Here is a 23,968-nt window from a genome sequence, read left to right as displayed (position 1 = left end):
TTTTTGAAGAGGTTTTTTTTGAAGGGTGCTCGCCTGCATTTCTCCACTCTTTACAGGAGGTGTATACAGAACACTTCCACTTCTCCATCAAAAATCTTATCTGTCTGAAAACTTCACAACCAATAAACACCACGACTGGTTATGATGGACCCTCCCATAACACACCTGTTCACCATTTTGATGTATTCATCTTCAAAGTCACATATTTTGTGAGGCAAAAAATTACACTTTTCTCCTTTCTTTCAATAATGTCACTCAGGGCCAGTCCCCCACATGATGTCACCGAAGTCAACTCTTCATGCAGGCACCATTTCTGAATGTTTATCAGTGGCAGCTGAAATCAAGCTAATTTCCCTATGTTGATGACTTAATTTCTCAGGGCATATGGCACCTAAAATAAAGCACAACACATCAAGATCATCATTTCTTTATTTATTTAGAATCGTCATCTCATTTGACATTTGACAGAGATATGCACTTTGACAGTGACAGTGTAGGGTTTTCCTGTCCTTTGTAATCTATCACTAGCAATGTGCATATTAATGCCAAGTAACCACGAGCTGGCCACACCCCAGGAATGCTCATTAAGTAACAAACACCAACTGCTTGTCGCCCTCATTTGTGGCGAGTATGACTGTGGGGTTAAGTGTTCAATTTTCTCCTTTTCATTCATCAAATAAATTATTCTGAATTTTAAAAAATGAAATAAAAGTAACCACTAATACAAATCTGTAATAATTCAGTTAAATTCAGTGTGTTGACATGGTGAGAGTTACCTCAAAAAGCTATGTAAGAGTAAGGTCAATACCAGTCATTCCCAAACTCAAGACTTTCACTGCCCACTTTGAAAGCTGAAAGCCCTCTGCTTCCTACCCAAATCACAATTTTGATTGGCGCATTCATTCATTCTTCTATACCTGCTTATTTCAATTAAAAGTCACGGGAGGTCGCTGGATCCCAGGGGGAGCCTGATCCTATCCCAGCGCTCACTGGGTGAGTGGCAGTGTATATACCCTGGACAGGACACATGTACACAACACATTCACAACAGTGCAACCACTAAGCCCTTGTAGTGAATTAACATTAGTAATTTTAAGATTAAGATTTGCTTCACATGTGGGCTCCCATGAAAGGTAGCAATTTGAACCATTTAATTTTACCTCAAATTAAATTTGTGGAACCACCCGTCAGCCTGATGACTTTGTAACAATGTTGAACCTCTGTTAACCTCTGTTATACCTCTGTTTAACATAAAAAACACAGACAACCACATGTTTAAGCATTTATTTTAACTCAGTCCAGGGTTAAATAGGACAGGACATCTCACAGTAATGTACTTTGATGATAACACTGATGTTCGGTGAAGGACTATAATATAACAGTTGTATAACATGAAAGAGCTGCGGGGATTTAAGAATGCATTAATTCATATTCTGCAGGGAATTTATTTTGGCATTTGTTAATGTGATATATTAATGATAGGGTTGAAGACATACAAGGTCTGTTAGAAAAGTATCGGACCTTTTTATTTTTTGCAAAAACCATATGGATTTGAATCACGTGTGATTGCATCAGCCAAGCTTGAACCTTCGTGCACATGCGTGAGTTTTTTCACGCCTGTCGGTTGCGTCATTCGCCTGTGAGCAGGCTTTGTGTGAGCAGTGGTCCACCCCCCTCGTCGGATTTTTATTGCGGATAAATGTCTGAATGATTTGGAGCTTTGCTGCATCAAATTTTTCCAGAAACTGTGAGAGACCTCCAGGTGGACACCATTCGGAAAATTCTGTTGGCTTTCAGCGACGATTTTATGGGGATTACACAGATTAGGGAGTGCTCCAGCCGGTTTAAAGATCGCCCACAGCGTCTGAGAGCGTGGCGCACTCCGAGCGGCGATCGACAGGCTGAAACCCCGCTGAAACAACCAGATCATTTCCAACGTGAAGGCTTTGTTGATCCATGACGTCGTCTGACGAAGGCGTGCACATCAGCACTTTTTCGGCACATTCCACTGTTACAGGAGTTTTTTTCATCGAAAGAGAAGCGGAGGGATGCGGCACCATGCCGCTCATGGCGCGGACAAAACCACCTCCGTGTTGGTCTCACAGGACGGCTTTCAGATGGATTTCAGACGGCTGTCGTTGGCTTTTCAGTCGTGTGACTATCAGAGAAATTGTGCATGAGCTGGACATACCACAACAGGTCCTGTGAGGCTTCATCACGGCGTTGCTTTGCGCCATGCGGAAACGTCCCGACGCGCGGAATTCTTTTGACACCAATATGAATCAAGCTGGACAGTATACTAAGCAGCAGCCTACCTTGCCACAAAATTGGTGCTTCTGACACAAAGACAATGCAGGAGAGATTTTGGCAGGAACAAAGTACCTGATAGAAAGACAGTTGAACGTTTGGTGGCCAAATTTCCGGAGACTGGAAGTGTAGTAAATGCCAATATAGTTTACAGCGGTCGACCTCCTTCAGCCAGAACTCCCAACAACATTGAGACTTTGCGGGAACCCCTTAAGGAATCCCCTAGGAAATCAACACGCCGTCTCTCACAAGAAGTTGGCATTTCGAGGTCATCAGTTTTGAGGATCCTTCATGATTACCTTAAGCTCTTTCCTTACAAAACTCAAATCTTGCAAAGGCAAACTGATCACAATAAAGCAGAACAACTAGCATTTTGTCGGGATAACAGTCAAAGGATTGAAAATGACCCTGGCTTGTTGCATTTGATTTTCTTCAGTGATGAGGCTCACTGCCACCTGAGTGGGCACATCAATTAACAGCACGTGCGATTCTGGGCTGGGGCTCAGTCCCATGAACATACCTATCACCCACTTAGCCCGGAGAAAGTGACAGTGTGGTGAGCCATAGGACAAAATGGCATCATCAGGCCATACTTCTTTGAGGACGAGAATGAGAATCGGGTGACAGTGGAAACTGATTGTTACATTGCACTCATGTGGACCAAGTTCATTCCTGCGCTAAGGAGGAAAAGGGGAGTGGATATGAACACAGTTCTCTACCAACAAGATGGTGCACCACCCCATTGTTGAAACCGATCTTTGGAATTCCTCTGCCAATATTTCCCTGGTGATAGACTCATTTCACGGCGCACTGACTTACCTTGGCCACCGTACTCCCCTGATCTCAGCCCACCTGACTACTTTCTCTGGGGGTACCTCAAAGAAAGGATCTACGACAACGATCCCCAACCCTGGCAGCTTTGAAAGACAACATAAGAAGGGAAATCAGGCACATACCAGCTGACATGATTGGACGAGTCATCGAAAATTTCAGTGTTCGTGTTGCTGCAGTTATTCGTCAAAGAGGAGCCTGGATAGAACATATTATCAACTATTAAGGACAGACCACCAAAAATGTTTCAATTTCTATCAGAAATTCTGCTAATGTTTGGTGAAAGAATTTTCAAAATATCTCATCTGAGTAAAAAATTAGATCAAAAAGAAAATATGGCTTTTTTTTTTTTTGGACCATTCTCCTCCACTTTGTGTGTTTTTTAAGAGCTGACATAACATGAATTTCTCCTCTGTGAGATCAATAAAGTTTATCTTTATCGTTATCTTTATTTGTGCGCAATTCATTGTTTTGAAAAGCTATGTGGATTTTAGTCACTTAAAGTTTTGGGACTCATGGAAAGAGTTGGTTCAGGCTTCAAACTGTTGGCTTTTGTGGGTTACATAAGAGATATCTCACAGCAGATGGCTGATAGGGGTGATAATGGACAAGCAGACTCCTCCAAAATAATGTTTTTTGGACACCATAAATGGATTAGGGTGTAGGTGTAATGCCGCGTTCACACCGGGCGCTATCAGATGCTACAAATTCGTGGGGGTCACGTGGCGACGGACATGCCTCCTTCGCCTGGTGTGTCACTCTGCTTTTGCTGCAGAAATTCACCCCTGTGCGTCATCAAATAGGAGGAGCTTCCATTCCACTCGCCGGCTCTGGTTGTCAGTCAAGTTAACATGACGGACCTTGATCACACGGAGCGAGTTGTTGTGGAAAACTCCCAATACAGGGAGTATCATTATTTGCTGCAGGAGCTGCGTCTGGATGACGGCTGCTGTCAGTGGTCCTTCCGCCTCTGTGGGACCCAGTTTGAGGACCTCCTGTCCCGTTCATGCGCGCACATGTAAACAATTAAGAAAGAATTAAGAAACTCCGCTGCCTGCTGCAGCTCACTCTTCCCCCCCAAAAAATAATTGTGTTTAGAAACCAGTCACCATTTGTTTTATTATACATCTGTGTAGTTAATTAATAAAATATTCTCCACAGACGATTCGCTTGCGCGCGCACGTAAGAAAAAGAAAAGGAAAAAACTATGCTCCCGCTGCTGCAGGGCTGCTGCTCGATCCAAAAGCTCTGTCATAATTGTGTTTAGAAACCAGTCACCATTTGTTTTATTATACATCTGTGTAGTTAATAAGTAAAATAATCTCCATGGACGGTTCGCTCGTGCGCACGTAAAAATAAAAGAAAGAAACTCTGCTGCTTGCTGTAGGGCTGCTCCTCACTTTTCCTCAAAAAACTGTCATAATTGTGTTTAGAAACCAGTCACCATTTGTTTTATTATACATTTGTGTATTTAATAAGTAAAATAATCTCCACGGACGATTCACGCGCGCACACGTAAAAGAAAAAGAGAAAGAAACTCCACTCCTCTGCTGCTGGGCTGCTGCTCGCTCCAAAAACTCTGTCATAATTGTGAAATAAAGGACAAAAGAGACATAAGTCCTGCTCACAGGCTGCTACCAGATACAGGACATGTTCACATCTTCAGTCAAACTCCAGACATCTCCACGTCACTACGTATTCAGTCCCTGATTGGTCATCGCAGCGCGACAAGACGAAAAAGTTCAGATTTTTCAACTTGGGGAGGAGGGCAACGCGACGTGATGCGACGCAATATCGCGCCACAAACGCGCCAATCGCTCAAAATCACTTCACTCGCCTCGCTTTACTCGCGTCCATCGCATCGCGCTGCGTGACTTGGCGCCAAAACGCGTCGTTCCATAGGGATTGTATGGCAACCTGTCGCTGCTGTCACTCGCATCACGCCCGGTGTGAACGTGGCATTACTGACAACTTGCTGTGTTGGGCTCAGAAAAAAAAATCTTGGTGTCGCTTTGATATTCCGCAGGTTTTGGGGAGTAGACTTGAATCCTGTTTCTGAACAGGGAGTGCTGGCCTCTTTGTTTTATGCACCACATGAAATGTTTGGGTAGCAGCCAATGTGCTCTGTGTTAGCCTGATCCCGTCCGATCTCAGAAGCTAAGCAGTGCGGGACCTGGTTAGTACTTGGATGGGAGACCTCTTTGGAACACCAGCGGCTGTGTGTGTTTCTCCAGGTAACACTGGAGTTGCGTCAGGAAGGACATCTGGCGTGAAACTTGAGCCAAATATCAATGCAGATCTGGTTGTATCCGGTGTGGCAACCCCGAACACAAAAACGGGAGCGGCCGAATAGACAACAACATGAAATGTTTGGGTACTCTTCACAGAATTTTCACGACACCACTGTGCTGCCCGATTGACACATGAGACACATCAATTATATAGAGTTGTAGTTGGAAGTTTACATACACTAATCATAGGCATGAATGTCATTGGCTTTAAATGTAATATCTCTTCTTTTTACCAGGGTTGAATGATTTTACTGCATACACCATTAATTATACCACAAGAATTGGGTGCACAGGTTTGAATTTATTTTGGATCACATAGGTTTAAAATTATCCATACAGGCTCAAATATATACATACATGCAGTTAAATCTTTTACAACCCCAATTCCAATGAAGTTGGGACGTTGTGTAAAATGTAAATAAAAACAGAATGCAATGATTTGCAAATCCTCTTCAACCTATATTCAATTGAATACACCACAAGGACAAGATATTTAATGTTCAAACTGATAAACTTTCTTGTTTTTGTACAAATATTTGCTCATTCTGAAATGGATGCCTGCAACACATTTCAAAAAAGTTGGGACGGGGCAACTGAAGACTGGGAAAGTTGATGAATGCTCAAAGAACACCTAATTGTAAACAGGTGAGTGTCATGATTGGGTATAAATGGAGCACCCCAAAAGGCTCAGCCGTTCACAAGCAAAGATGGGGCGAGGATCACCACCACATTGCCATGGTCTGCAAGAAGACCCAAACGGTCACCTTCACGCGCGCACATGTAAATTGGCTAGGATGTTCTGCTGCGTTTACACATTGGCAAGACGCGTTGCTAATGTCATATTTGCATCATTCGTGGCACATTCCTGACATTCTTAATGTGACTTAACGCATCCGAATAGGTTTCTTAATAGTGCATGTTGGTGCGTGATATTTGTGATTTTCGTGGAGCATGGTTTTGGCTGTCAAAAAATCTTACATGAATCTCACACACCACCCTCGTTTCACCTCATGTTGTGGAGGTTGCAACTGAGCATGTTGATCCGTCTTGATTAGTGATGATCCTTAACAGCGTTCTTCTCTGATGTGCGCACAATTAAACCCAGCTGCACCGCATTCAGTTTCATTGCTGCAGTAAGCAGAAGGAGGACAGTGACGCCAAGTCAGCTAAAAGTCTCATTTCTGTGCTCCTCAGTGCGCCCCTGCAGGTGTTCCACCTGCTGCATGTGCCTGTTGTTTGAGAAAACGCGTGAGACGAGAGTCGAGTGAAGCTACACATCTGGCTCTGTCTCCTCCTCCTCTCTGCACCACACTCCATGGCACAGAGCCCAACTGAGCATGCAATCACAAAGTGCTGCAATGGATTAATATGGATTTTGAGGAGAAAACTGGAACGATCTGAACTGTTCAGCAACTGATGATTGGATGAATATGGGAGTGTGTGTGGAGACAATTCGCCTCATTCACAACCTTACAGAACTTAACGATGCGCTGTTGCATGTAACAACGCGGAACATTATTCATGACCGTGTATATACTCCGTGGTATAACTCACAAACTCGCAGCTTAAAGCAGATAACCCGTAAGTTGGAGAGGAAATGGCGTCTCACTAATTTAGAAGATCTTCACTTAGCCTGGAAAAAGAGTCTGTTGCTCTATAAAAAAGCCCTCCGTAAAGCTAGGACATCTTACTACTCATCACTAATTGAAGAAAATAAGAACAACCCCAGGTTTCTTTTCAGCACTGTAGCCAGGCTGACAAAGAGTCAGAGCTCTGTTGAGCCGAGTATTCCTTTAACTTTAACTAGTAATGACTTCATGACTTTCTTTGCTAATAAAATTTTAACTATTAGAGAAAAAATTACTCATAACCATCCCAAAGACGTATCGTTATCTTTGGCTGCTTTCAGTGATGCCGGTATTTGGTTAGACTCTTTCTCTCAGATTGTTCTGTCTGAGTTATTTTCATTAGTTACTTCATCCAAACCATCAACATGTCTATTGGACCCCATTCCTACCAGGCTGCTCAAGGAAGCCCTACCATTATTTAATGCTTCGATCTTAAATATGATCAATCTATCTTTATTAGTTGGCTATGTACCACAGGCTTTTAAGGTGGCAGTAATTAAACCATTATTTAAAAAGCCATCACTTGACCCAGCTATCTTAGCTAATTATAGGCCAATCTCCAACCTTCCTTTTCTCTCAAAAATTCTTGAAAGGGTAGTTGTAAAACAGCTAACTGATCATCTGCAGAGGAATGGTCTATTTGAAGAGTTTCAGTCAGGTTTTAGAATTCATCATAGTACAGAAACAGCATTAGTGAAGGTTACAAATGATCTTCTTATGGCCTCAGACAGTGGACTCATCTCTGTGCTTGTTCTGTTAGACCTCAGTGCTGCTTTTGATACTGTTGACCATAAAATTTTTATTACAGAGATTAGAGCATGCCATAGGTATTAAAGGCACTGCGCTGCAGTGGTTTGAATCATATTTATCTAATAGATTACAATTTGTTCATGTAAATAGGGAATCTTCTTCACAGACTAAGGTTAATTATGGAGTTCCACAAGGTTCTGTGCTAGCACCAATTTTATTCACTTTATACATGCTTCCCTTAGGCAGTATTATTAGACGGCATTGCTTAAATTTTCATTGTTACGCAGATGATACCCAGCTTTATATATCCATGAAGCCAGAGGACACACACCAATTAGCTAAACTGCAGGATTGTCTTACAGACATAAGGACATGGATGACCTCTAATTTCCTGCTTTTAAACTCAGATAAAACTGAAGTTATTGTACTTGGCCCCACAAATCTTAGAAGCATGGTGTCTAACCAGATCCTTACACTGGATGGCATTACCCTGACCTCTAGTAATACTGTGAGAAATCTTGGAGTCATTTTTGATCAGGATATGTCATTCAAAGCACATATTAAACAAATATGTAAGACTGCTTTTTTGCATTTACGCAGTATCTCTAAAATTAGAAAGGTCTTGTCTCAGAGTGATGCTGAAAAACTAATTCATGCATTTATTTCCTCTAGGCTGGACTATTGTAATTCATTATTATCAGGTTGTCCTAAAAGTTCCCTGAAAAGCCTTCAGTTAATTCAAAATGCTGCAGCTAGAGTACTGACGGGGACTAGAAGGAGAGAGCACATCTCACCCTCTCTTCATTGGCTTCCTGTTAATTCTAGAATAGAATTTAAAATTCTTCTTCTTACTTATAAGGTTTTGAATAATCAGGTCCCTTCTTATCTTAGGGACCTCATAGTACCATATCACCCCAATAGAGCGCTTCGCTCTCAGACTGCAGGCTTACTTGTAGTTCCTAGGGTTTGTAAGAGTAGAATGGGAGGCAGAGCCTTCAGCTTTCAGGCTCCTCTCCTGTGGAACCAGCTCCCAATTCGGATCAGGGAGACAGACACCCTCTCTACTTTTAAGATTAGGCTTAAAACTTTCCTTTTTGCTAAAGCTTATAGTTAGGGCTGGATCAGGTAACCCTGAACCATCCCTTTCCTTTTTGCTAAAACTTATAGTTAGGGCTGGATCAGGTAACCCTGAACCATCCCTTAGTTATGCTGCTATAGACTTAGACTGCTGGGAGGTTCCCATAATGCACTGAGTGTTTCTTTCTCTTTTTGCTCTGTATGCACCACTCTGCATTTAATCATTAGCGATTGATCTCTGCTCCCCTCCACAGCATGTCTTTTTCCTGGTTCTCTCCCTCAGCCCCAACCAGTCCCAGCAGAAGACTGCCCCTCCCTGAGCCTGGTTCTGCTGGAGGTTTCTTCCTGTTAAAAGGGAGTTTTTCCTTCCCACTGTCGCCAAGTGCTTGCTCACAGGGGGTCGTTTTGACCTTTGGGGTTTTTACATAATTATTGTATGGCCTTGCCTTACAATATAAAGCGCCTTGGGGCAACTGTTTGTTGTGATTTGGGGCTATCTAAATAAAATTGAATTGAATTGAATTGATAATTCTCCACAAGACGTGCCATTAATCGTCACGCGTGGTAACAGGTTGCAGCAGTTCCTGAGGACATCTGACACCTCTGCCCCGAATCATCACATTCGTGATCAGCGGCCAAGAATCTATATTTCATGACATTTGTGACTTGTCGTTATGTGTTAACGCAGCTTTCAGGAACAACCCAGGAACCATGTTGCCATGTTGTTATGTTTCTGGATGTTGTTGATGTATGGCTTTCGCTTTGCATGCCACTTGTAGATGTAGTGACGAACTGTGTTAACTGACAATGGTTTTCTGAAGTGTTCCTGAGCCCACGCGGTAAGATCCTTTACACAATGATGTCAGTTTTTAATGCAGTGCTGCCTGAGGGATCGAAGGTCACAGGCATTCAATGTTGGTTTTCGGCCTTGCCTCTTACGTGTAGAAAGTTCTCCAGATTCTCTGAATCTTATGATTATATTATGGATTGTAGATGATGGAATCCCTAAGTTCCTTGCAATTGAATGTTGAGATGCAGTGTTCTTTGTTGGACTTTGGGGGAATGTGCTCCATTTTGGATCCAGCCTTGAGCGAGCAGTCAAGGAACTGCTACTTTTTATTTTTACTTCTGGAGAGAATTTTGGCTCTCTGTTGGGACTGTTTACACAGAGACTGCTACCTGCTGCTTTGGACTTGAATTAACAGTCTTTTTCAAGACTTTTTTACTTTTTTACCTTTTTACTTTTTTTTTTACTTTTTTACTGTGCTCCAACGCCTAAGGAAGACCTCTAACGGTCAAAACATCGCGACGGAGCACTTTTATCAGCTAACTTTCATCAGCGTTGGCAAGCTAACTAGCTTGCTAACGCTTTCGTTTTTATTTTTTTTAATTTTTTTTATTTTTTTATTTTTTATTTTTTCTCTTTTAGCACTGTTGTCGTGCGTTATCTGTGCTGCTCCACAGCGTGTTTAGTTGATTTTTATTTTATTTTAGCACCGTTGTCGTGCGTTCGCTGTTGTCGTGCGTTGCCTGTGCTGCTTCATGGCCTGTTTGGTGCCTTGATTGGGGCACTCCTTCTGCTGAATCACCTTTAAATTATTTACACATTATTCACTTTGTGTGTTTTTAGGAATCCGCTTGGTTGCGTAGCTACTAGCTCTTAGCCGATTTAGCATGGCGGCTTCTCCTGTCTCTCCCGTACTTTTCTGCTCTGGGTGTGAAATATTTAGTTAATCCTCGGCCTCCTTTAGCAGTAACGGTACTTGTAATAAGTGCAGCTTATTCGTAGCTTTGGAGGCCAGGCTGGGCGAATTGGAGACTCGGCTCCGCACCGTGGAAAATTCTACAGCTAGCCAGGCCCCTGTAGTCGGTGCGGACCAAGGTAGCTTAGCTGCCACTAGTTCCCCCCTGGCAGATCCCGGGCAGTCGGGAAAGCAGGCTGACTGGGTGACTGTGAGGAGGAAGCGTAGCCCTAAACAGAAGCCCCGTGTACACCGTCAACCCGTTCACATCTCTAACCGTTTTTCCCCACTCGACGATACACTCGCCGAGGATCAAACTCTGGTTATTGGCGACTCTGTTTTGAGAAATGTGAAGTTAGCGACACCAGCAACCATTGTCAATTGTCTTCCGGGGGCCAGAGCAGGCGACATCGAAGGACATTTGAAATTGCTGGCTAAGGCTAAGCGTAAATTTGGTAAGATTGTAATTCACGTCGGCAGTAATGACACTCGGTTACGCCAATCGGAGGTCACTAAAATTAACATTAAATCGGTGTGTAACTTTGCAAAAACAATGTCGGACTCTGTTGTTTTCTCTGGGCCCCTCCCCAATCAGACCGGGAGTGACATGTTTAGCCGCATGTTCTCCTTGAATTGCTGGCTGTCTGAGTGGTGTCCAAAAAATGAGGTGGGCTTCATTGATAATTGGCAAAGCTTCTGGGGAAAACCTAGTCTTGTTAGGAGAGACGGCATCCATCCCACTTTAGATGGAGCAGCTCTCATTTCTAGAAATCTGGCCAATTTTCTTGGATCCTCCAAACTGTGACTGTCCAGCGTTGGGACGAGGAGGCAGAGTTGTAGTCTTACACACCTCTCTGCAGCTTCTCTCCCCCTGCCATTGCCTCGTTGCCCCATTCCCGTAGAGACGGTGCCTGCTCCCAGACCACCAATAACCAGCAAAAATCTATTTAAGCATAAAAATTCAAAAAGAAAAAATAATATAGCACCTTCAACTGCACCACAGACTAAAACAGTTAAATGTGGTCTATTAAACATTAGGTCTCTCTCTTCTAAGTCCCCATTGGTAAATGATATAATAATTGATCAACGTATTGATTTATTCTGCCTAACAGAAACCTGGTTACAGCAGGATGAATATGTTAGTTTAAATGAGTCAACACCCCCGAGTCACACTAACTGTCAGAATGCTCGTAGCACGGGCCGTGGTGGAGGATTAGCAGCAATCTTCCATTCCAGCTTATTAATTAATCAAAAACCTAGACAGAGCTTTAATTCATTTGAAAGCTTGACTCTTAGTCTTGTCCATCCAAATTGGAAGTCCCAAAAACCAGTTTTATTTGTTATTATCTATCGTCCACCTGGTCGTTACTGTGAGTTTCTCTGTGAATTTTCAGACCTTTTGTCTGACTTAGTGCTTAGCTCAGATAAGATAATTATACTGGGCGATTTTAATATCCACACAGATGCTGAGAATGACAGCCTCAACACTGCATTTAATCTATTATTAGACTCTATCGGCTTTGCTCAAAAAGTAAATGAGTCCACCCACCACTTTAATCATATCTTAGATCTTGTTCTGACTTATGGTATGGAAATAGAAGACTTAACAGTATTCCCTGAAAACTCCCTTCTGTCTGATCATTTTTTAATAACGTTTACATTTACCCTGATGGACTACCCTGCAGTGGGGAATAAGTTTCATTACACTAGAAGTCTTTCAGAAAGCGCTGTAACTAGGTTTAAGGATATGATTCCTTCGTTATATTCTCTAATGTCATATACCAACACAGTGCAGAGTAGCTACCTAAACTCTGGAAGGGAGTTAGAGTATCTCGTCAATAGTTTTACATCCTCTTTGAAGACAACTTTGGATGCTGTGGCTCCTCTGAAAAAGAGAGCTTTAAATCAGAAGTGTCTGACTCCGTGGTATAACTCACAAACTCGTAGCTTAAAGCAGATAACCCGTAAGTTGGAGAGGAAATGGCGTCTCACTAATTTAGAAGATCTTCACTTAGCCTGGAAAAAGAGTTTGTTGCTCTATAAAAAAGCCCTCCGTAAAGCTAGGACATCTTTCTACTCATCACTAATTGAAGAAAATAAGAATAACCTCAGGTTTCTTTTCAGCACTGTAGCTAGGCTGACAAAGAGTCAGAGCTCTATTGAGCTGAGTATTCCATTAACTTTAACTAGTAATGACTTCATGACTTTCTTTGCTAACAAAATTTTGACTATTAGAGAAAAAATTACTCATAACCATCCCAAAGATGTATCGTTATCTTTGGCTGCTTTCAGTGATGCCGGTATTTGGTTAGACTCTTTCTCTCCGGTTGTTCTGTCTGAGTTATTTTCATTGGTTGCTTCGTCCAAACCATCGGCATGTTTATTGGACCCCATTCCTGCCAGGCTGCTCAAGGAAGTCCTACCATTATTTAATGCTTCAATCTTAAATATGATCAATCTATCTTTGTTAGTTGGTTATGTACCACAGGCCTTTAAGGTGGCAGTAATTAAACCATTACTTAAAAAGCCATCACTTGACCCAGCTATCTTAGCTAATTATAGGCCAATTTCCAACCTTCCTTTTCTCTCAAAGATTCTTGAGAGGGTAGTTGTAAAACAGCTAACTGATCACCTGCAGAGGAATGGTCTATTTGAAGAGTTTCAGTCAGGTTTTAGAATTCATCATAGTACAGAAACAGCATTAGTGAAGGTTACAAATGATCTTCTTATGGCTTCGGACAGTGGACTTATCTCTGTGCTTGTTCTGTTGGACCTCAGTGCTGCTTTTGATACTGTTGACCATAAAATTTTATTACAGAGATTAGAGCATGTCATAGGTATTAAAGGCACTGCGCTGCGGTGGTTTGAATCATATTTGTCTAATAGATTACAGTTTGTTCATGTAAATGGGGAATCTTCTTCACAGACTAAAGTTAATTATGGAGTTCCACAAGGTTCTGTGCTAGGACCAATTTTATTCACTTTATACACGCTTCCCTTAGGCAGTATTATTAGACGGTATTGCTTAAATTTTCATTGTTACGCAGATGATACCCAGCTTTATCTATCCATGAAGCCAGAGGATACACACCAATTAGCTAAACTGCAGGATTGTCTTACAGACATAAAGACATGGATGACCGCTAATTTCCTGCTTTTAAACTCAGATAAAACTGAAGTTATTGTACTTGGCCCCACAAATCTTAGAAGCATGGTGTCTAACCAGATCGTTACTCTGGATGGCATTTCCCTGATCTCTAGTAATACTGTGAGAAATCTTGGAGTCATTTTTGATCAGGATATGTCATTCAAAGCGCATATTAAACAAATATGTAGGACTGCCTTTTTGCATTTACGCAATATCTCTAAAATCAGAAAGGTCTTGTCTCAGAGTGATGCTGAAAAACTAATTCATGCATTTATTTCCTCTAGGCTGGACTATTGTAATTCATTATTATCAGGTTGTCCTAAAAGTTCCCTAAAAAGCCTTCAGTTGGTTCAGAATGCTGCAGCTAGAGTACTGACGGGGACTAGCAGGAGAGAGCATATCTCACCCGTGTTGGCTTCTCTTCATTGGCTTCCTGTTAATTCTAGAATAGAATTTAAAATTCTTCTTCTTACTTATAAGGTTTTGAATAATCAGGTCCCATCTTATCTTAGGGACCTCGTAGTACCATATTACCCCATTAGAGCGCTTCGTTCTCAGACTGCGGGCTTACTTGTAGTTCCTAGGGTTTGTAAGAGTAGAATGGGAGGCAGAGCCTTCAGCTTTCAGGCTCCTCTCCTGTGGAACCAGCTCGCAATTCAGATCAGGGAGACAGATACCCTCTCTACTTTTAAGATTAGGCTTAAAACTTTCCTTTTCGCTAAGGCTTATAGTTAGGGCTGGATCGGGTGACCCTGGACCATCCCTTAGTTATGCTGCTTTAGACGTAGATTGTGGGGGGGTTCCCATGATGCACTGTTTCTTTCTCTTTTTGCTCCGTATGCATCACTCTGCATATAATCATTAGTGATCGATCTCTGCCCCCTTCACGGCATGTCTTTTTCCTGTTTTTTTCCCTCAGCCCCAACCAGTCTCAGCAGAAGACTGCCCCTCCCTGAGCCTGGTTCTGCTGGAGGTTTCTTCCTGTTAAAAGGGAGTTTTTCCTTCCCACTGTTGCCAAGTGCTTGCTCATAGGGGGTCGTTTTGACTGTTGGGGTTTTTCATAATTATTGTATGGCCTTGCCTTGCAATATGGAGCGCCTTGGGGCAACTGTTTGTTGTGATTTGGCGCTATATAAGAAAAAAGTTGATTGATTGAGTTGATTGACTATTTTTTCACGCAGTTGTTCACAAAGTGGAGATCCTCGCCCCATCTTTGCTTGTGGATGGCTGAGCCTTTTGGTGATGCTCCTTTTATACCCAATCATGACACTCACCTGTTTCCAATTAACCTGTTCACCTGTGGAATGTTCCAAACAGTTCTTTGAGCATTCATCAACTTTCCCAGACTTTTGTTGCCACTGTCCCAGCTTTTTTGAAATGTGTTGCAGGCCTCCATTTCAAAATAAGCAAATATTTGCTTAAAAACAACAAACTCCATCAGTTTGAACATTAACATTTGCCATAGGTATTAAAGGCACTGCGTTGCGGTGGTTTGAATCATATTTGTCTAATAGATTACAATTTGTTCATGTAAATGGGGAATCTTCTTCACAGACTAAAGTTAATTATGGAGTTCCACAAGGTTCTGTGCTAGGACCAATTTTATTCACTTTATACATGCTTCCCTTAGGCAGTATTATTAGACAGCATTGCTTAAATTTTCATTGTTACGCAGATGATACCCAGCTTTATCTATCCATGAAGCCAGAGGACACACACCAATTAGCTAAACTGCAGGATTGTCTTACAGACATAAAGACATGGATGACCTCTAATTTCCTGCTTTTAAACTCAGATAAAACTGAAGTTATTGTACTTGGCCCCACAAATCTTAGAAACATGGTGTCTAACCAGATCCTTACTCTGGATGGCATTACCCTGACCTCTAGCAATACTGTGAGAAATCTTGGAGTCATTTTTGATCAGGATATGTCATTCAAAGCGCATATTAAACAAATATGTAGGACTGCTTTTTTGCATTTACGCAATATCTCTAAAATCAGAAAGGTCTTGTCTCAGAGTGATGCTGAAAAACTAATTCATGCATTTATTTCCTCTAGGCTGGACTATTGTAATTCATTATTATCAGGTTGTCCTAAAAGTTCCCTAAAAAGCCTTCAGTTAATTCAAAATGCTGCAGCTAGAGTACTGACGGGGACTAGAAGGAGAGAGCATATCTCACCCATATTGGCCTCTCTTCATTGGCTTCCTGTTAATTCTAGAATTAACAGGAACAGCGCCTTGGGGCAACTGTTTGTTGTGATTTGGCGCTATATAAAAAAATTGATTGATTGATTAAATATCTTGTCTTTGTGGTGTATTCAATTGAATATAGGTTGAAGAGGATTTGAAAATCATTGTATTCTGTTTTTATTTACATTTCACACAACATCACAACTTCATTGGAATTGGGGTTTCACAAATAATTCACAAATAATTTTCAACTTTTGAATATAAGAGAGAGCGAGAGAGCAAGGGTGAGCTTTGCAGTGATGCTTTTGGACCCCTTCACACATAGCATGAATGTGGTCGATTTGCGCATGAAGCACAAATTGTACAAAACGTTTAAAATCGTAGGTGCCTCCAACGCTTTGTACAACTGTTGCTACAACTATTTGCGCACGCCAGCGGCTGAAAGACAGAGTGTGCGCTGTGAGAGCCCATCGAACCATCTCGCAGCAGGTGTCAGTCAAATTCCAGGTGACACACACCAACATCTAACACCACTCGCTTGACACTTAAAAAATGTGTGGCCATTCGCGCTATTAGCACGACAGCAGTCAGCAGACGATCATTGTCGTGCTGGATGTGAAATTTGTGTAAGTGCCCCCACGAATGTGGCTTTGCAAACACACACAGTGACATGTTGGTGTGTGCGCTGAACTGACAGTGGGTGTGTCCACCGACAGGAGCGGCTGTAGAGATCTGTGGTTCTGGATGTCACGGCTGGGGAACACGTACCATGTTTGGACGGACAGGAACTAACAATTGTCCACTGTGACATGCGTGTGTCTGCTTGCTGTCGTCACGTGGACATACATAAAAACATATATCGTTGCAATGGGCTGCAGCGAGCGCGCTCACGTGCACATTAACAGGCTGCCCCAGGTGAAACAGACCGTCGGATCATAACACGCAGCGTGCTATCTGAATGTCACATTCACTCACATGAGCTCTGTTGCACATGCCGCGGTGTCTGTCCCGTGGCGTGCTGTCCACAAGACGTGTGTTGGGCAGGACACGCATGTGGGGCCGGCTGGACTCGCCACCAGCAGATGTGGACATGATGAGAGCACACTGCTTCTCATTCATGTTATTTCATGACTGTACGTCTGTGACAATGGGTCATCTACAGAGGAACAGACGGATCACACTTGTATTGCCCTCTTGATAAGAGTGATTCAATAAAATGCTGTGTTTTATATGGTGTGTGGTTTTATTTTTTCTTAAATATGTCCATGTCGTTCTTGACATCAGGCATTTTCCCGTACCATTTACAGGACAGTTATGGTAGCTCAGTGATAAAGTTTGCGGCTGGCAATCTGAGCTTTTAGAAATTGCAGATTCGAATCCCATGGGTGGCATGTATTTTTTACTTTTTCATTTTCACAGCAGCTGCTCGCACTGTGTTCCCTCATGCACAAAACGTCGCAATATGTATTTATTTATTTATTTATTCTTTCACAGCAGCTGTGCGATGTGTAACCATATCGCACGGCTGCTTGTCCTGTGTTCCCGGGTGCGCGAAACAGTTGCAATGGCATCGTTCACGATTGCCCGTCAGCTCGATGTTTTCATGGTTCACTCATACGAGCTGTTCTGGCGTGATTTGCCCTGAGTTGTAATTATTCGTACTATGTGTGAACAGGCCCTTAAGTTTTAAATTGTGTAACTGATGTGACCATCCAATCAGGATGCAGCTGACCAGTCAGGATGCAGTTAACCAATCAGCAGAAGCTATATTTCTGTGCAAAAATTATTCTGTTCTACATACCAGTGACAATGTGATCAAATAAATCGAAATTAATAATTTTGTAATTTTTATTTCATGACTTTGATTTTTTTAAATCAAATAAATACTGCTCTGCCCTGATACGAAACAATATGATTGTTCAAACCATCTGGGAAACATCTGTCAAACACTGTCCTCAAATATTCTGTGACCTTAGCCAAGCATACATAAAATACTGAAACATTTTGAAAAGATTTTATTAACATTTTGTTAAGATGTTTTATCAGAATGTTTTTAAAATGCATTTTGTAGACAAAACCTAAAATTCTAAAATCAAAGCAAAACATTTTGGACACGTTTTGTGTTTTCTGGGAATGTGCTTGTTGCTGGAGCTACCAACATATAACAGAATATGGAGACAATTATGTATTACAGTTGTCACAGAATCCTTTGCACTCTTCTGATTTCACCACCTAATGAAATTTGACTAGCGAAAATAACGTGTACTCAGTTTTAACATAAAATTGCAAGAAGGAGTCTATTTCCTTCATGTCTTTGTTCAGCAGGCAGAAATCGAGGCGCTTGTTGCTGAAATTGAAATCAAAAGCTGTTGTTCACACTGGCATCTTTTGTAGTTTTGACACGCATGAGGCTAGGTGTCTGTCCCAATAATGCTGAACAGGACTGGAGTGTTTGCAGTTGCGCAGTGTCCAAGCAATAATGCCACTTACAGAGTTGTGTCAATGATGTGTGTTTTTCTAAACCTGACCCCTTTTGCCTTGACAGGGACATGTGTCAGGAAATAAGCACGAATTGGGGAAGTCAGACATGGCAGGAGTTTGACCAGCTCTGCGAGTACAACCCAGTGGAGACGGACCTCATCAACTGCCTGGCTGATGTCAGAGAACCCTGCCAGCTGGGCTGCAAAGATCTCACATACTGCACAAACTTCAACAACAGGTTAGACTCCTCCCTACCTGTGGGTTTTAAAGTCTGTCAGTCACTCAGAGGCCAATGCCAAAACACAAAATCTCTGACATATCTTATTTGAAGATTTAATCCTGTAAAAAGAAACTGTGTTGTATCACAGAGTACACTGTTTATTTATGTGACCTTTGCTGTCATCAGTCAGGTAGCAGAGGTTGTGGTAGCATCATCCCTGTTACTGTGTGTGTTTGTGTGTGTGTAATTTAGTCCGAACCCAGTGTGACCCTTGAATTATCACACACTGAGTACAGATGGGACTACAGGCCAAATGGAATGGCTTCAAAGTCTTCACCAGGAAGTCACACTAACACACCACACACACATCAAATCAAAGCAAACTTAAATGTGCTCTCACACACAAATGCACACACAGGGTCTGCAGATCACCTAGTGAACAACACGGCTAAAAAACAAACAAACATAAAATAACAACAAAACACTTCAGAAGAGAGCAAGTGTTTTTATTTATTTATTTATTTTTTTTGTTTAATTTTTTTTTACTAATTTCTGTGTGTTTTAACCATAAATCTACTCTACTGGTAGATTTATGGGCCTCTACTGGTGGTTGGCTCTCACTGCGGTATTGTATCACTTCCTGTTCCGGAGCACAGCTGTGTTTTGCTGTATCTGTTAGCTGTTTAATCTGCGCAGTTAGATTGATATAGTTAACTAGATAACGATTTGTTTCACAGTGTAATCTTCACGTGCCTTAACTAAAGCACTCCCTCTGCTGAATCACCTCTAAATTATTTTTTTATTATTATTTACACATTATTCACTTTGTGTGTTTTTAGGAATCCGCTAGCTTAGCGCAGCTACTACCTCTTAGCCGGTTTAGCATGGCGGCTTCTCCTGTCTCTCCCGCACTTCTCTGCTCTGGGTGTGAAATGTTTAGTTATTCCTCGGCCTCCTTTAGCAGTAACGGTACTTGTAATAAGTGTAGCTTATTCGTAGCTTTGGAGGCCAGGCTGGGCAAATTGGAGACTCGGCTCTGCACCTTGGAAAATCCTACAGCTAGCCAGGCCCCTGTAGTCGGTGCGGACCAAGGTAGCTTAGCCGCCGTTAGTTCCCCTCCAGCAGATCCCGAGCAGCCGGGAAAGCAGGCCGACTGGGTGCCTGTGAGGAGGAAGCGTAGTTCTAAATATGAGGTGGGCTTCATAGATAATTAGCACACCTTATGGGGAAAACCTGGTCTTGTTAGGAGAGACGGCATCCATCCCACTTTGGATGGAGCAGCTCTCATCTCTAGAAATCTGGCCAATTTTATTAAATCCTCCAAACTGTGACTACCCAGGGTTGGGACCAGGAAGCAGAGTTGTAGTCTTACACACCTCTCTGCAGCTTCTCTCTCCCTGCCATCCCCCCAATACCCCATCCCCGTAGAGACGGTGCCTGCTCCCAGACCACCAACAACCAGTAATAATCTATTTAAAATTCAAAAAGAACAAATAATATAGCACATTCAACTGCACCACAGACTAAAACAGTTAAATGTAGTCTATTAAACATTAGGTCTCTCTCTTCTAAGTCCCTATTAGTAAATGATATAATAATTGATCAACATATTGATTTATTCTGCCTTACAGAAACCTGGTTACAGCAGGATAAATATGTTAGTTTAAATGAGTCAACACCCCCGAGTCACACTAACTGCCAGAACACTCGTAGCACGGGCCGAGGCGGAGGATTAGCAGCAATCTTCCACTCCAGCTTATTAATTAATCAAAACCCAGACAGAGCTTTAATTCATTTGAAAGCTTGACTCTTAGTCTTGTCCATCCAAATTGGAAGTCCCAAAAACCAGTTTTATTTGTTGTTATCTATCATCCACCTGGTCGTTACTGTGAGTTTCTCTGTGAATTTTCAGACCTTTTGTCTGACTTAGTGCTTAGCTCAGATAAGATAATTATAGTGGGCGATTTTAACATCCACACAGATGCTGAGAATGACAGCCTCAACACTGCATTTAATCTATTGTTAGACTAGATTGGCTTTGCTCAAAATGTAAATGAGTCCACCCACCACTTTAATCATACCTTAGATCTTGTTCTGACTTATGGTATGGAAATTGAAGACTTAACAGTATTCCCAGAAAACCCCCTTCTGTCTGATCATTTCTTAATAACAATAATAATTTACATTTACTCTGATGGACTACCCAGCAGTGGGGAATAAGTTTCATTACAGTAGAAGTCTTTCAGAAAGCGCTGTAACTAGGTTTAGAATATGATTCCTTCTTTATGTTTTCCAATGCCATATACCAACACAGGGCAGAGTAGCTACCCAAACTCTGTGAGTGAGATAGATTATCTCGTCAATAGTTTTACATCCTCATTGAGGACAACTTTGGATGCTGTAGCTCCTCTGAAAAAGAGAGCCTTAAATCAGAAGTGCCTGACTCCATGGTATAACTCACAAACTCGCAGCTTAAAGCAGATAACCCGTAAGTTGGAGAGGAAATGGTGTCTCACTAATTTAGAAGATCTTCACTTAGCCTGGAAAAAGAGTCTGTTGCTCTATAAAAAAGCCCTCTGTAAAGCTAGGACATCTTACTACTCATCACTTATTGAAGAAAATAAGAACAACCCCAGGTTTCTTTTCAGCACTGTAGCCAGGCTGACAAAGAGTCAGAGCTCTATTGAGCTGAGTATTCCTTTAACTTTAACTAGTAATGACTTCATGACTTTCTTTGCTAATAAAATTTTAACTATTAGAGAAAAAATTACTCATAACCATCCCAAAGACATATCGTTATCTTTGGCTGCTTTCAGTGATGCCGGTATTTGGTTAGACTCTTTCTCTCCGATTGTTCTGTCTGAGTTATTTTCATTAGTTACTTCCTCCAAACCATCAACATGTCTATTAGACCCCATTCCTACCAGGCTGCTCAAGGAAGCCCTACCATTAATTAATGCTTCGATCTTAAATATGATCAATCTATCTTTATTAGTGGCTATGTACCACAGGCTTTTAAGGTGGCAGTAATTAAACCATTACTTAAAAAGCCATCACTTGACCCAGCTATCTTAGCTAATTATAGGCCAATCTCCAACCTTCCTTTTCTCTCAAAAATTCTTGAAAGGGTAGTTGTAAAACAGCTAACTGATCATCTGCAGAGGAATGGTCTATTTGAAGAGTTTCAGTCAGGTTTTAGAATTCATCATAGTACAGAAACAGCATTAGTGAAGGTTACAAATGATCTTCTTATGGCCTCAGACAGTGGACTCATCTCTGTGCTTGTTCTGTTAGACCTCAGTGCTGCTTTTGATACTGTTGACCATAAAATTTTATTACAGAGATTAGAGCATGCCATAGGTATTAAAGGCACTGCACTGCGGTGGTTTGAATCATATTTATCTAATAGATTACAATTTGTTCATGTAAATGGGGAATCTTCTTCACAGACTAAGGTTAATTATGGAGTTCCACAAGGTTCTGTGCTAGGACCAATTTTATTCACTTTAACTTAAATTTTCATTGTTACGCAGATGATACCCAGCTTTATCTATCCATGAAGCCAGAGGAGACACACCAATTAGCTAAACTGCAGGATTGTCTTACAGACATAAAGACATGGATGACCTCTAATTTCCTGCTTTTAAACTCAGTTAAAACTGAAGTTATTGTACTTGGCCCCACAAATCTTAGAAACATGGTGTCTAACCAGATCCTTACTCTGGATGGCATTACCCTGACCTCTAGTAATACTGTGAGAAATTTTGGAGTCATTTTTGATCAGGATATGTCCTTCAATGCGCATATTAAGCAAATATGTAGGACTGCTTTTTTTGCATTTGCGCAATATCTCTAAAATTAGAAAGGTCTTGTCTCAGAGTGATGCTGAAAAACTAATTCATGCAATTATTTCCTCTAGGCTGGACTATTGTAATTCATTATTATCAGGTTGTCCTAAAAGTTCCCTGAAAAGCCTTCAGTTAATTCAAAATGCTGCAGGTAGAGTACTGATGGGGACTAGAAGGAGAGAGCATATTTCACCCATATTGGCCTCTCTTCATTGGCTTCCTGTTAATTCTAGAATAGAATTTAAAATTCTTCTTCTTACTTATAAAGTTTTGAATAATCAGGTCCCATCTTATCTTAGGGACCTCATTGTACCATATCACCCCAATAGAGCGCTTCGCTCTCAGACTGCAGGCTTACTTGTAGTTCCTAGGGTTTGTAAGAGTAGAATGGGAGGCAGAGCCTTCAGCTTTCAGGCTCCTCTCCTGTGGAACCAGCTCCCAGTTTGGATCAGGGAGACAGACACCCTCTCTACTTTTAAGATTAGGCTTAAAACTTTCCTTTTTGCTAAAGCTTATAGTTAGGGCTGGATCAGGTAACCCTGAACCATCCCTTAGTTATGCTGCTATAGACTTAGACTGCTGGGGGGTTCCCATGACGCGCTGAGTGTTTCTTTCTCTTTTTGCTCTGTATGCACCACTCTGCATTTAATCATTAGTGATTGATCTCTGCTCCCCTCCACAGCATGTCTTTTTCCTGGTTCTCTCCCTCAGCCCCAACCAGTCCCAGCAGAAGACTGCCCCCTCCCTGAGCCTGGTTCTGCTGGAGGTTTCTTCCTGTTAAAAGGGAGTTTTTCCTTCCACTGTCTCCTTCCCACTGCTCACAGGAGGTCGTTTTGACCATTGGGGTTTTTCCGTAATTATTGTATGGCTTCGCCTTACAATATAAAGCGCCTTGGGGCAACTGTTTGTTGTGATTTGGCGCTATATAAATAAAACTGATTTGATTTGATTTGATAAATAGTGTGAGGGTTTTATCACACAAAATGCATTTTTTTTTCCTCCAATATATTGAGCTTTTTTACACGACAGACTCATAAACAGTGCCAACCAAAACTAAAAAATAAAGGAAATACAAAATAAATAAAATGTATATACAACCCCAATTCCATTGAAGTTGGGATGTTGTGTAAAATATAATTAAAAACAATACAATGATTTGCAAATCCTCTTCAACCTATATTCAATTGAATACACCACAAAGACAAGCTATTTAATGTTCAAACTGATAAACTTTATTGTTTTTGTGCAAATATTTGCTCATTTTGAAATTGATGCCTGCTACACGTTTCAAAAAAATTGGGATGGGGCAACAAAAGACTGCGAAAGTTGATGAATGCTCAAAGAACACCTAATTAGAAACAGTTGAGTGTCATGATTGGGTATAAAAGGAGCATCCACAAAAGGCTCAGCCGTTCACAAGCAAAGATAGGGTGAGGATCACCACTTTGTGAT

At 41.6% G+C, this 23,968-nt stretch overlaps 1 protein-coding gene across 1 annotated transcript in view; it reads left to right on the top strand.

Moving 5' to 3' along the window:
* Window positions 1–23,968, top strand: part of reck (reversion-inducing-cysteine-rich protein with kazal motifs) — a 508,306-nt gene that overhangs the window by 251,841 nt on the left and 232,497 nt on the right. Inside the window, exon 10 of the mRNA XM_034173078.1 lies at window positions 18,513–18,686. Coding sequence (XP_034028969.1) covers window positions 18,513–18,686 — 174 coding nt within the window. The remainder of the gene's footprint in view (window positions 1–18,512; window positions 18,687–23,968) is intronic.

The sequence above is a fragment of the Thalassophryne amazonica genome, chromosome 1 (genome assembly GCF_902500255.1).
Source record: "Thalassophryne amazonica chromosome 1, fThaAma1.1, whole genome shotgun sequence".
NCBI lineage: Eukaryota > Metazoa > Chordata > Actinopteri > Batrachoidiformes > Batrachoididae > Thalassophryne > Thalassophryne amazonica.
Note: the sequence above shows the minus strand (reverse complement) of the source record. Positions and strands in the feature narration are given on the sequence as shown.